Genomic DNA, 14,671 nt, shown 5'->3' with positions numbered 1-14,671 from the left:
AAAAAAGCCAAATAAATTATACTCATTTGAAGCTTAATTTAGTTTTGATTACTATCATGAACGAATTTTTGAAGTTTATTGAGCTCAGTGTTGAAGAATTTGCCTTGAAAAGTAAAAATATAAAGTATTCCAAGTGAAGTTAAGAATTAAATTTGTTTGAATTAGTCTTTGCTACTGAAGTAACCTAGAAGTTTGACTAGTGACACCATACTAGTTAATGGGTCCCCAATATATTCTTCAAATACACTACTGGCCATTAAAATTGCTACACCACGAAGATGATGTGCTACAGATGCGAAATTTAACCGACAGGTAGAAGATGCTGTCATATGCAAATTATTATTTTTTCAGAGCATTCACACAAGGTTGGCGCCGGTGGCGACACTTACAACATCCTGACATGAGGAGAGTTTACAACCGATTTCTCATACACAAACAGCAGTTGACCGGCGTTGCCTGGTGAAACGTTGTTGTGATGCCTCGTGTAAGGAGAAGAAATGTGTACCATCATGTTTCCGACTATGATCAAGGTCGGATTGTAGCCTATCGCGATTGCGGTTTATCGTATCGCGTCATTGCTGCTTGCGTTGTCGGGATCCAATGACTGTTAGTAGAATATGGAATCGGTGGGTTCAGGAGGGAAATACGGAACGCCGTGCTGGATCCCAACGGCCTCGTATCACTAACAGTCATGATGACAAGCATCTTATCCGCATGGCTGTAACGGATCGTGCAGCCACGTCTCGATCCCTGAGTCAACAGATGGTGACGTTTGCAAGACGACAACCATCTGCATGAACAGTTAGACGACGTTTGCAGCAGCACGAACTATCAGCTCGGAGACCACGGCTGCGGTTACCCTTGACGATGCATCACAGACAGGAGCGCCTGCGATGGTGTACTCAACGGCGAACCTGGGTGCATGAATGGCAAAACGTGGTTTTTTTTTCGGATGAATCCAGGTTCTGTTTACAGAATCATGTTGGTTGCATCCGTGTTTGGTGACATCGCGGTGAACGCACGTTGGAAGCCTGTATTCGTCACCGTCATACTGGCGTATCACCCGGCGTGATGGCATGGAGTGCCATTGGTTACACGTCTCGGTCACCTCTTGTTCGCATTGAAGGCATTTTGAACAGTGGACGTTACATTTCAGATGTGTTACGACACGTGGCTCTACCCTTCATTCGATCCCTGCGAAACCGTACATGTCAGAAGGATAATGCACGACCGCATGCTGCAGGTCCTGTACGGGCCTTTCTGGATACAGAAAGTGTTCGAATACTGCCCTGGCCAGCACATTCTCCAGATCTCTCACCAATTGAAAACGTCTGTTCAATGGTGACAAAGCAACTGGCTCGTCACAATACGCCAGTCACTACTCTTGATGAACTATGGTATCGTGTTGAAGCTGCAAGGGCAGCTGTACCTGTACACGGCATCCAAGCTCTGTTTGACTCAATGCCCAGGCGTATCAAGGCCGTTATTACGGGCAGAGGTGGTTGTTCTGGGTACTGATTTCTCAGGATCTATGCACCCAAATTGCGTGAAAACGTAATCTCATGGTAGTTCTAGTATAATATATTTGTCCAATGAATACCCGTTTATCATCTGCATTTCTTCTTGGTGTAGCACTTTTAATGGCCAGTAGTGTACTTTACCACTTATCTACAACAAACATCCAGCAAGAAGCCAAATACCGAATGTATTACAGACCAAAACACAAGAAACAGAACACTTGTGGCAAACAGACAAACGGGGAGGCGGCACAACTGATCCCTGTGGGGCACTGACCGGCTCTATGACGACGAAGGTCTCGTGCAGCTCCTTGCTGGGACTCAGGCCCTCGGCGTACTGCAGGTACTCTGGCGAAGCCTGGTAGAAGTGCGGAAACGATACAGCGATGGGCGCTCCTGCAACAAAACACAACACAATACAGCACGGGTGTTAACTGCAGCTCTCGTCACACGGTCATGATTGAGCGAGTTTGTCCGCAAAATGAGGGTGCCGGTGTTGTTGAAGTACCACTGTTGCACAAGCAAGTCACCAGACACTCAAACTTAGAAGGGAGCGTTTTACCAACCGAGCGGTGCAGTACAGGCCAATGACCGGTTCGTAGCTTCCATTTGCCACCCCCCCCCCCCTTCGCCAAAGCGGTCCAGGTAGTGATCGACGACCACCGTGTGGCTTCCACTTGCCATTTCTCCTCCTCCTCCCCCTCCCCCCCCCCCCCCCCCCCGCTCTCTCTAGTAAAGTTACTTTATATTAGATACACCGGTTGTTCGTTAGGCCGGTTGTGACAAGGTAACACAGAATTTGGATAACAGTGGCTACCACATCCTTCTACAACAATCATCAGGCATCAGACAAAGCCTCCATTTGTTAATGAAGAGAACTAGAGGCCTTCTTCAGCAGGTTCTTATCCAAACATTTGGTTCAGTATTTAGATCATGTCCGACCAACAAAGGCTGACTGCTCAAAAGTGCTTTGCACCAACACGTTATCTACAATCTTGCGTGGACTAAGATTATAGGCGTGAAATAATAGGAAAAAATAGTAGAAAAAATTACGAAATTAAAACGAAACAGTAAGAAAAGGCGTAAAAGGAAAATAAAGCTCCACTGTTCTGAGCTCAGACGGCTCGATCGCGACCGGCCGACCGCCGTGTCATCCTAAGGCAATGGCGTCACGTGGATGAGGTTTTGTGAGGCTTGGCGTCAGTACACCAGTGTCCCAAGAGTACGCAGCTTTCCATATCCTTGGACCATTACTTATGGTTCAAGTATGTCCTTATTGTCATCACAAGGCTGACAAAACACCATTCCACTCATTCAACCAACGAAAGTCCGCAGCACGTGGTCTAGTGGCTAGCATTGCTGCCTCTGGATGACAGGGTCTCAGGTTCGATTTCTGGCCAGGTTGAGGATTTTTTTCTGCCTGGGGACTAGGTGTTTGTGTTATCATAATCATCATAACTCGTGACTGTGGTTGGACTGGACTGTGTAAAAATTGGGACTTTTTATGGTCACTGATGACCCCACAGTGGAGCGCCCCATAAACCAAACATCACCACCACCAAGGAAAAATCCCTGGCAGTACTGGGAATTGAATCTTGGTCTTCCACGTGACAGTCAGCTATGCTGACCACTCAGCTGTGGAGGCGGACGAATAAAAGTCGGTCTATATGAAAAGGCACATCAGTACTGATGAGCCACATGTTTACATATCTGTAAAAACAAAACCATCTGCAGGGTGTAACTGGATACTGTGTCGCTCCACCTGATGTGGTGTAACATGCTTGGAAGCCCCTTGGCTCCCTGTCTACAAGGAGGTCGAGCCGTTGATGCTCAAGCTTGTCCCACTCTTGCATGGCATCAGTCCTGGGCTCATCCTGGTTTTGAAGGTGAGTGGGTTCCAATGACGATGTACTGCAATTTCAAACAGTCTGAAGTTTCTCCAATTGGGTTCATGTCAGCAGATGAAGTAGGCCATTCCATTCAGTTGGTTCCTGCCTCCTAAGGAAGGTTTCCAAGAGGTAGATACTGCGCGCTCGTACAGTATCGTCTTGAAAGAGTAACCCTATCGCCGAAATATTGACTGTAGAGTTGGGCCACAAGTTGGAGGTGCTGCTTTTCGTCCAGTCTATGCCATTGTCGGTTGAGCTAACAAACTTTCACATCTGGCTTTCACCCCACCCCATCCTCACATCCTACTTTCACCTCAGGCCACTTTTCTAAGGCTGTGGAGCTTGAAGATTTGGGTTTCGACACCCATATGGACACTGAAGAGGCGAAGAAACCGATACACCTGCCTAATATAGTGTAGGACCCCCACGAACACGCAGAAGCCCCATAACACGACGTGGCATGGACTCGAATAATGTCTGAAGCAGTTCTGGAGGGGACGGACACCATAAATCCTGCAGGGCTGTCCATAAATCCGTAAGAGTACGAAGGGGTGGAGATCTCTTCTGAACAGCACGTTGCAAAGCATCCCAGACATGCTCAATAATGTTCATGTCTGGGGAGTTTGATGGCCAGCGGAAGTGTTTAAACTCAGAAGAGTGTTCCTGGAGCCACTCTGTAGCAATTCTGTACGTGTAGCGTGTCGCATTTTTCTACTGGAATTGCCGAAGTCCGTCGTAATGCACAATGGACATAAATAGATGCAGGCGATCAGACAGGATGGTTACGTACGTGTCACCTGTCACAGTCGTACCTAGACGTATCAGGGGTCGCATATCACTCCAACTGCACGCGCCCCACACCATAACAGAGCGTCCACAAGATTGAACAGTCCCCTGCTGACATTCTGGGTACGGGTTTTCATTAGGTTGCCTCCATACCCATACACGTCCGTCCGCTCGATACAATTTGAAACGAGACTCGTCCGGCAAGGCAACATGTTTCCAGCTATCGACAGTCCAATGTCGGTCTTAACGGGCCCAGGCGACGCGTAAAACTTGGTGTCGTGCAGTCATCAAGGGTACACGAGTGGGCCTTCGGCTCCGAAGGCCTATATCAATGATGTTTCGTTGAATGCTTCACACGCTAACACTTATTGATGAGCCAGCATTGAAATCTGCAACAATTTGCAGAAGGGTTGCACTTGTGTCACTTTGAACGATTCTCTTCAGTCGTCCTTGGTCCTGGTCTTGCAGCATCTTTTCCCGACCGCTGCGATGTTTGACATTTGATGTTTTACCGGATTCATGATATTCTCGGTACACTCATGAAATGTTCGACGGGAAAATCTCCACTTCATCGCTACCTCGGAGATGCTGTGTCCCATAATAGTTCGTGCGTCGATTGTAACACCACGTTCAAACTCACTTAAATCTTGATAACCTGCCATTGTAGCAGCCATAACCGATCTAAGAACTGCGCCACACACTTGCCGATCGCAGCGACGTATTATGCCTGTTTACACATCTCAGTATTTGAACACGCATGCCTTTACCAGTTTCTTTGACTCATCCTGACTCATCATTGTCCAGCCCAGGTCGCTGAGGATAGGGAATTAACATACAGGGAAGGTATTGATCTTACACTGTAAGGGTCGTTAAGTTTTTCAAAATTCCAACCATAATGGGGTGAAATGGTTGACGATATGTTTCTCGAACATATGTTGCTACTCAGGTAATTTTGAATCTGGACTTACAAAAATAGGTATTTAGTTTCTCAGCCAGAAATAAGAAATACATATTTCTGCACATTTTGGGAGTGAAATGAAGGGGAAACTTTTTTGAAAAATAAATCATTATTAAAGAATTTTTAAAGTACTTTTGAAGCTACATATACAGAGTGAATATAATTAAACTCTCAAAACGCAGTAGAAATAACACCACTGGTCAGAATGACGTCAAATTGCAACGGAACATTATCGGAGAGGGGACAAAATGTATGGCAGAAGAAAAAAAATAGTGTGAAAATTGATCCATGGATGGCGCTGTATGTGTCAGAATACGTAAATGACAACACCTGTGATGTGCACGACCCAGTGAAGTTGATGTAAACACCCCAGGTACAAGGCTTTTCCTCCTTTCAGGTCTGCGACGTTCGCCATGACTGCCTCAATGTAGGATCGAGCTCTGCTTGTAAAGCTGTATTACAAGAATGATGACTGTGCAAACGTCGCTCTGCAGACGTTCCGGACACTGAAGCGTTTGAAAAAAGGCGTTGGTCCGATTACTGCTGTGGGTCTGGAGAAAATGATTCGGGAATTCGAAAAGACGGGTTCCTTTCGTATGCAACCAGGTAGAGGGAGGAAACGAACTGACTCGATATCAGTGGAAGCCGTGGACACAGCAATGCAGGAGGAGACGAGTGGTGGTGTGCAAACGTATAGTACACGGAGAATTGCCCAAACATTGGACATACCCGTTAGCACTGTGCGTAAAATCTTATGAAACATACTTCTTTGCCGACTGGGGTGGCCGAGCAGTTCTAGGCGCTACAGTCTGGAACCTCGGGACCGCTACGGTCGCAGGTTCGAATCCTGCCTCGGGCATGGATGTGTGTGATGTCCTTAGGTTAGTTAGGTTTAAGTAGTTCTAAGATCTAGGGGACTGATGACCTCAGACGTTAAGTCCCATAGTGCTCAGAGCCAGAGCCATACTTCTTTGTTATCCATTCAAAATTACCCAGGTGCACGAGTTGCTTCCTGTTGACCTGCCAGCAAGAGAAACCTTTGCTTTAGAGTTTCTTGCTCGTACGGAAAAGGACAATGATTGGCCGTGGAAGATTTTGTGGACAGACGAAGCCCACTTCCATTTGACAGCATATGGCAATACATAGAATTGTCGAATATGAGAAACGGAAAAGCAACACGCAAATCAACCAGTACAACTTCATCTTGAAAAGGTCACTGTGTGGTGCAGGTTTACGGCATCATTTATCATAGGGCCATATTTTTTTCGAAGAGAGAGGTGCTTCCGGTTCTGTTACCTGTACCGTCACTGGTAAGCGCTATGAGTGTCTTTTGCGCCACCGCGTCATTCCAGCTCTCCAACAGTGTGGATGTTTGGATGGGATCATTTTTACGCAAGACAGCACACCACCGCACGTTGCAAATCCAGTTAAGCAGCTGCTGAAGCGCCTTTTCGGAAATGCTAGAATTATCAGCAGCTATTTCCCTACAGCCTGATCTTAATCCGCGTGACTTCTGGCTGTGGGACTATCTGAAAGATGTTGTGTTCAGTGTTCCGATTGCAAACTCATCTGCATTGAAGGCATGCATTGTGCAATACGTTCTGAACGTGACCCCGGAAACACTTCGATCAGTTGTGGAACATGTTGCTGCTCGATTTCAGCTTGTTGCAGGAAACGGTGGACAGCATACTGAACATGTTTTGCGCCAGTCACAGAGAAATTAATAATCCAATTTGATTTTGTTGATGCTTTTTATGCTGTTTTTGCCTCAGGAGAATTAAAAACCGATGTCATTGATGCTCGCGATTTTTGGTCTTAGGACAATTAAAAACCCATGTGATTGACGCTTTTTATGCGATTTTTGGCCTTAGGAAAATAAAAATCTGTGTGAGTGATGCTTTTTATGCGGTTTTTAGCCTCAAGACAGTTAAAAATTGATTTTTCCCATCCGATGTCATATGACCTTGCCGTGGTGGATGAGCTTACGTAACTAACAGTATCACAACTGTACGCCAATGCACAATGAGTATTACAGCTTGTTTAATGTCAGACGTACACCTTACGCATTGCTGCATGATTCATTTGTCATTTGTAGTCGACAACTATTAAATAATGATGCTTAGAGCGCCATCTATTGCTACATTTTGTAACTATTTTTCTTCTGGCATTGGTTTTCCCCCTTCTCCGATAATATTCCGTTGCAATTTGACGTCATCCTCACCAATGGTGTTATTTCTACAGCGGTTTAAAAGTTTAACTTTAATTATAATAACCCTGTATATATGTAAAGTAGTATTTGCCTTCTCGGTTACAAATGAAATAATATGCATTTTATTGTTTTTGGAAATTAATTCCCTAAAGGCGTGAAATAGGGTGTGAAAAGTTTTCTGAAAATATTTCAATGTGAAAGCATTTTATAGCTAACTCCATGAGAATTGGTGTTTGGCTTCTCGGTTAGAAATGAAAAATACATGTTTCTCTGTTTTCGCAAATTCAAATATGGCCAGACTGAGGGTGCAGAACTTTCAGTGTAAGGATCGTTGAAGAACAGATTGCGCGAATATCCGCTATTAAGTTAGTGGAATAGGGTATGAAAGACTGTTTGAAAAATATTTTTTCTATTAAGGCAATTTTGAACCTAGAACGACGAACATTGTTATTTGGTTTCTCAGAAATATAAAAAAAACTGGTTTCAGCATATTTGGATATTAAGCCACTAAAGGCGTAAAATATTGAGTGACAGTTTTTGAAAATAAATCATTATTAAGGAACTAACGAAGTAATTTTAAAGCTAAATTTATCGAAATTTGTTTAGGATTCTTTGTTGTAAACAAAAAATACGTGTTTCACTGTTTTTGGAAATACAGCCCCTCAGGGGGAGAAATAGGGGGTGAAAATTGTTAGCAAAACGTTTCGTTGTATTAAAAAAGTTTTAATCTATGAAATGTTGTATTTCACTTCTCGGTTAGATACAACTAAATATCTGTCGAGGATGAATTTTTCTATGGAAATACGATCACAAGAGCGCAGAAGGCGTGATTAACAGAAACCTCCAACTCCAGATAGAAGAATCGTGTTTTGGTCAGAAGTACATTCGGAAAAGACCGAACATACATGGCTTTAATTACCGCGAAAAGTTTAGAAGGTATTGCAATTTGTGAATAACATAGAAATTCGATTAAAGAAAAACAAAAACAAAAAAAAAAAACAGTCCACGCACTTTATACGAGCAAAGCAGCGGGCGCTGAGCTAGTCACGTGTAATAAAATGCATCCTTTTTTGAACAAATTTCGATACAGTGACTGTTGCACTCCACAGGTTGTCACACTGCCCATATGGACACCTGTCTTTCTGCAAACGTGGACATTTCCTGACCGCAACCACGCCCCTTGCCGGTTCGATACCGCACCGCCGCTAGTCATAGGAGCAGCCCTGCGTGGCTTTGAGTGTGGTCCCTCTAAACTGCCCGCTTCCAAACTCTCATCACGACAGCTGGCACTGGCCAGATCGAGCAGCAGTATCGTGAGGGCGATAAAGTACGGTCTCCATCCGTCACCATCCTGCTGTTGTCGAATTCCGACACGAGCTCCTTTTCATACGAGGCATAACGTGGTCTTCTCACAAACAAATATCACTCAGTTGCCATTCCTGAATGAGAAAACTGTTGCGTAATGTTTCCTGATGTACAGAAGGTATATGCATCAACGAAGTGTTACATCGTCCCAATACGACGTGCAGGTGTGTCCCTCTACCAATCGGAAGGTCACTCCTAACGTTGTCTGTAAACATACATACAAGCACACAGTTAACATTGCAGATACCTGCGAGTATAACGATCTACCCGAATAGACAGTAGCATTTCAGTCCGAAAGCACCAGCAGTGAAGCATTAGACACGAGTGCGGAACAGTAGAATGACATTTCAGTCCCAAGTACAGCATCAGTAGTGACGCTTTAGAGCAAACATCCGCCATGCCACGAAGGACAATCGCGATCAATGAGCGGGTCTGCATCATCGCGTTAACGCGCTTAAGTTTGTCCACCACAAAAGTTGCAAGACTTTTGCACTGGAGTCAAAGTGATGTGCTGCAGACATGGAATCGATTCCGACTGACTGGTAGTGAGGACGTACACCACACAGGCCTTCCGCATTCCACAGGTGCTCAGGATGATCGATCTCCAAGACTTTTGAGTCAAAGAAACCTTGGGTAGAGCGCTCCAGAACTGAATTTGGTGAATGGAGAGGCTACAGAACGTCACGTATCGCATCAAACTGTTGTGAGACGATTGCATGACGCGAATCACACCACAATATCATCCTCCGTTACAGATGGGAGGGAAGCCATGCAGAATGGACGCCTCGAGATTGGCATCGAGGGTTGTTTACGTACGAAGATCAGATCTGTTTGTACCCTGATAATCGGCAGACAACACGACACTATCGAACACTTCCAACACTTTTTATCGCATGTGTAACACGTTGGTGGTGAAATAATGTTCCTGGGGCGACATTACATGAGGCACCATAAATATCTCGTGTTGTTCAGGGCAAACTCACTGCTCAATTGTCCAGGGACGAGATTGTGATTCTGAGATCCTATTGCCCACATTTTGGTGATAATTTCATCTTGGTGGAAGATAAATGGGGTGTTCACCGTGCTGTTCTACTGAAAAAGTACCTTCAGCACTCTAGGATTACCACAGTGGAGTTGCCTGCCTATTCCCCAGACATGAACCCAATCGAATATGCGCTATTTTTGCACGCTGACAACGACCACGTACTCTGCGCAACTTTCGTAGACTCGCCTTTGGAGAGTGGGACAGTTTGGATGAGGGAAGACTTGTGACCTCATCTATGGTATGTCACGACGGATTCAAGCCTGCATCCGACCAAGGGGATGTTCCATCACGTACTGACGTCACTCGGGAGTCCTGTGGAAAACCTCCGATGGGAAATAGACGATCTTGTCGTTACACACCCAAACACACACACACACACACATATATATATATATATATATATATATATATATATATAATGTGGCAGGATCTGGACACATTGCACATGAATGTATAAGTTGTAATGGGTATAAGTGTAGATATTTCTACTGGCGACAGAGGACTGTGTATTGAATGACATTATACCAGTATTTACGTCGTAGTAATAATTATAGTTATTGCAAGTCGTATGTTTTTGGGTTGGATATTAAATCCACATATTTGTGCTGGGTAGCAGGTCAAGCATTGAAGTGTGGATGCATGGAAGAAAACAGGTTAGTCTATACTGATAAGTGTAATACACTTTTATGTGCAGTTGCGACTGTCCAGTTAACTTTAGGTAGTAAAGTTCATGTCGTGCTTGTTGCAACACTGTTCAGTACAGAGAAAAAACAACCAACACGGTTATGTGTTCACATTTTAAGCTACAACACACAAAAATATCTGCACTTACACTCTTTCCACCTAGTACTTGCATGTTTCAAGAGAATTTTTGTTTTCTGTGCTATGGATTGGCCAACGATCTTGTCACACTGGTAACTCTGGTTCCCATCAGATCACCGAATTTAATCGCTGTTAGGCTGGGCTACCACATGTATGTGTCACCGTACGTGTCTGCCAAGTGATGTTGGCAAGCAGGGTGCACTCAGCCCTAGTGACACCAATTGAGAAGCTACGTGACTAAGAAGTAGCGGCTCTGGTCACGAAAACTAACAGTGGCTGGGAGGGTGGGTGTGCTGATCACATGCCTCTCTATATCTGCATGCAGGGACGCCTTTCGGCAGAGGATGACATGGCGGTCGGTCGGTTCCCTTAAACGTTAGGAGGCCTGTTCGGATGGAGTTTGAACGGAGTGCTGAGAATTTCGAAATAAAGGTGTGATGTACAACTTTTATTGCTGTTTGTAGATGGCGTTACTGGTACCTATTTTTTGCAGTTCTGCTGGAAAGTTGATTGCTTGCGCATCCAAGCATCCAGTACACCTCACGCCAATTAGACGTTTGCTGAGTGTTCTTTATGGTGTAGCAATTTTAATGAGCAATAATACTATACTGATTTCCATTGTTGCTAAAACGCCAGTTTTGATCATTTCCTCTAGCAGTTTGAAATCCGTCTGTTCATATGCTTCGCTTTTTAGAGACAGAAAATTTAGGAAGAAGCTGACGCATTCGTAAAGTACTTGCACAGCCATCTATGAACAGGTTGTGTGTGGGACAAGAGACAAGCGGCGCCATTGTCTGCGGTGTGTGTGTGTGTGTGTGTGTGTGTGTGTGTGTGTGTGTGTGTGTGTGCGTGCGTGCCTGCGTGTTTGTAGTGGCTAGTATCCCGGCAGCAGCTATCAGACCCTCATCTCGCGTGCCACTGCGGGTCACCTTGTTATCCACGCGTGTAACAGCCAGTGCAACGCTTCGTGAGCAGCCCCTGCCCTCATTGATGCTTTGTAGCAGCTAATCGATAGCTAAGGTTGTTTTCCCCTTTGCTTCCTTTTTTTGCGTTTATCGTCGCACTAGTACGCTAAAAATCACAGCAGGTCACGTACACCCGGTCTGCCAGCGAACATTATTAACTGCTTGACAAAAAATTGTCTGCGACCTATCTAAGGAAACTACCTGTGTGAGTCAGAGCATTCTCCTAGATAAACTGAGGCTTTACGGAACTGATGCTATGGTCAACCAATGGATCATGTGATATATAACCAAAAGAATGCAGAAAGTAGTACTTCACAATTCATCCAACGGTTAGTCTTCTGAATGGGGAGAAATCACTTATGGGTTTCCACAGGGCCCACTCTTAGTTCCCCTATTGTTTCTCATATATGTTAACGAACTTCCATCCAATATTCAACAAGCAGAATTAATTCTTCCTAAAGATAACAGCAGTATTGCCATTAATTCAAGTATACATACAGCAACAGAAGACATAGTAAGCAATATTTTCTTAAAAGTTTAGTTGAGTAAGTTATGCAAATGGTTTCACTATCAGTTCAGAAACACACAATGTATTCGGTTCTACTCATCTTGAGGTATTACACCCATGATGAGTATACTGCATGGTGATGGAATAATAACTAGGGTGAAAAACCTCAAAATTTTTGGAATTCCTAAAAAAAAATTAGTTCAGCCACAATTAGAATCAGTGTGGGGTAAGACAAATCAACAAGTTAAAGCATTTGACGTATTTTCATCCAAAAATATCTATAGACTAATATTCTAGAGTAATTCATCTTTAAGAAACGTGTTCATTGATCAAAAACATGTTACAAGGATAACATATGGTGCTCATCCACAACCATCTCATAGTACTCTGTTTAAGGAGTTAGGCGTTTTGACTACTGCTTCATGGTTTATCTCCTGACGAATTTTGTTGTTAATAACCCACTATTCTTCAAAAGGAACGATGATGTACACAATCACAATATAAGAAGAAAAAATTGATTCATTATTTTATATTATGGCTATCGTAGGCACAACTGGCGGTCCACTATGCTAGCACCAAAATTTCTGATCACTTATCAAGTGGTATAAAATGTCTGACAGACAACTAATTTGATAACAAACTGAAAAAGTTTTTCCTTGACAATTCTTTTCCCTAGAAGAATTTCTATTTTTGTATTGTGCGAAGATGGTGGGTATGAACTATTAACCCTCATCTGTATTCAAGGGAAAAAAATTAAAATACCTTGTAGATGGTCAGCATGTGTCCATATTTACATATTATGAAAGTGTAATGTGAATGTAAAATGACACGTTCCACATAATTTCGGAAGGGTACAAATGATACACGGAAGATTAAAGTGACTCATTAAAAAAATGAAGAAGTATAGAATCAAAATTTAAATAGCTGTTGCATCAGCTAATAATTATTCTGCTCTGAAAACTTCATTCTCCCAGAGAACTAGGCGTTACTATGGAGACCTATATCTAAATCAGTACTCTGCAAGCAATTGTACGGTGTGTGGCCGATGTTATGTAGTGTATAGCTATCATTTTCTCTCCTTCCCATTAAGTAAGCAGATAGTACTCTACTGTACGAGCCGAATTTTTCTCCATTTGAAACGTGTCATTGACCTATTTGTATGTTGGAGGGAATTGTATGTTTCATGGCTCGTTTAGGAATAAATGGTCTTGCAATATCGCGAGTCAGTCCCTTCATCTGCACAGTGTCTCTCTTGTAACGTCCTGTTTCAAAGTCGTTGCGTTCGCTGATTTTTCCATTTCCGGCCAGTACAATTGATAAACTGATTCCCCATTCGTTTCTGCTCCCTTTGCATACTTTCCTTACCCCGTCAGGCGTCTGCAACTTCGCCCCATGGCATTCATTCTCAAGATTGGTACTGGTCCTAAGACTTTGCTTCAAAATGCTTTGGCTCTTGAGTGTGTGCATTGTGCAACAGGTATCGAAGTACTATAAGTAAAGAGAAATATTTGTCAAAATTGGAAGTCTTTTGAAGTACTCGCTGTAAGATATCCTACTTCTAACACACATAGAATTTTTTTAACATGCTGCTGCATTCTGTAAGTTTAGACGGCCTGAGTGGCCGTGCGGTTCTGCGCGCTACAGTCTGGAACCGAGCGACCGCTACGGTCGCAGGTTCGAATCCTGCCTCGGGCATGGATGTGTGTAATGTCCTTAGGTTAGTTAGGTTTAATTAGTTCTAAGTTCTAGGCGACTGATGACCTCAGAAGTTAAGTCGCATAGTGCTCAGAGCCATTTTTCTGTAAGTACTAAGCCCTCAAGTTTGAGTTCCCCTCCTCTCCCATCCGCCGCCTCTCCCCCACCCTCCCAACAAAAAAAAAAAAATCTTTCAGTGCTCAGTCTTCCGATTTGTTTGATGCAACCCGTCACGAGTTCCTCTCTTATCAGGCCAAGCGGCTCTAGGCGCTTCAGTCCGGAACCGCGCGACTGCTTCGGTCGCAGGTTCGAATCCTGCCTCTGGCATGGATGTGTGTGATGTCCTTAGGTTAGTTAGGTTTAAGTAGTTCCAAGTTATAGGGGAGTGATGACCTCAGATGTTAAGTCCTCTCTTATGCCAACCTCTTCACCTCAGAGTAGCACTTGTACTCTATGCCCTCAAGTATTTGTTGGATGTATTTCCATCTCTGTCTCCCACTACAGATTTTACCCCCTGAAGCTGCCTCTGGTACCATGGAGGAAATTCCTTTATGTCTTAACTCATGTTCCGTTCTTCTTGACAGTGTTTTCCCACATGTTCCTTTCTTCGCCAATTCTGCAGAAAATCTTCTCATTACTTACCTTATTAGCCTACGTAATTTTCAGCATCCTTCTGCAGCCCCGTATCTAAAAACGCTTCAACTCTCCACTTTTACCATTATCCCCACAGTCCATGATTCACTGCTACACAATTCTGTGCTCCAAATGAACTGTCTCGGAAATTTCATCTTCGTTCCAGGTGGCGCAGTGGTTATCACACTGGACTCACACCTAGGAGGACGAAGATTCAATTTCGCATCTCTGGTCATCCAGATTTAGGTTTTCCGTGATTTCCCTAAATAGCACCAGGCA

General features: G+C 43.9%; 1 protein-coding gene across 1 annotated transcript in view; it reads right to left on the bottom strand.

Annotated features, from left to right (window-relative positions):
- The window catches only part of LOC126474027 (sensory neuron membrane protein 1-like), a 355,677-nt gene that overhangs the window by 16,664 nt on the left and 324,342 nt on the right, over positions 1-14,671 (bottom strand). The window contains exon 7 of the mRNA XM_050101434.1: positions 1,795-1,913. Coding sequence (XP_049957391.1) covers positions 1,795-1,913 — 119 coding nt within the window. The remainder of the gene's footprint in view (positions 1-1,794; positions 1,914-14,671) is intronic.

Source organism: Schistocerca serialis, chromosome 4, assembly GCF_023864345.2.
Source record: "Schistocerca serialis cubense isolate TAMUIC-IGC-003099 chromosome 4, iqSchSeri2.2, whole genome shotgun sequence".
In the NCBI taxonomy this organism is placed as follows: domain Eukaryota; kingdom Metazoa; phylum Arthropoda; class Insecta; order Orthoptera; family Acrididae; genus Schistocerca; species Schistocerca serialis.
The sequence above is the reverse complement of the archived record's forward strand: the minus strand, read 5'-3'. Positions and strand labels throughout refer to the sequence as shown.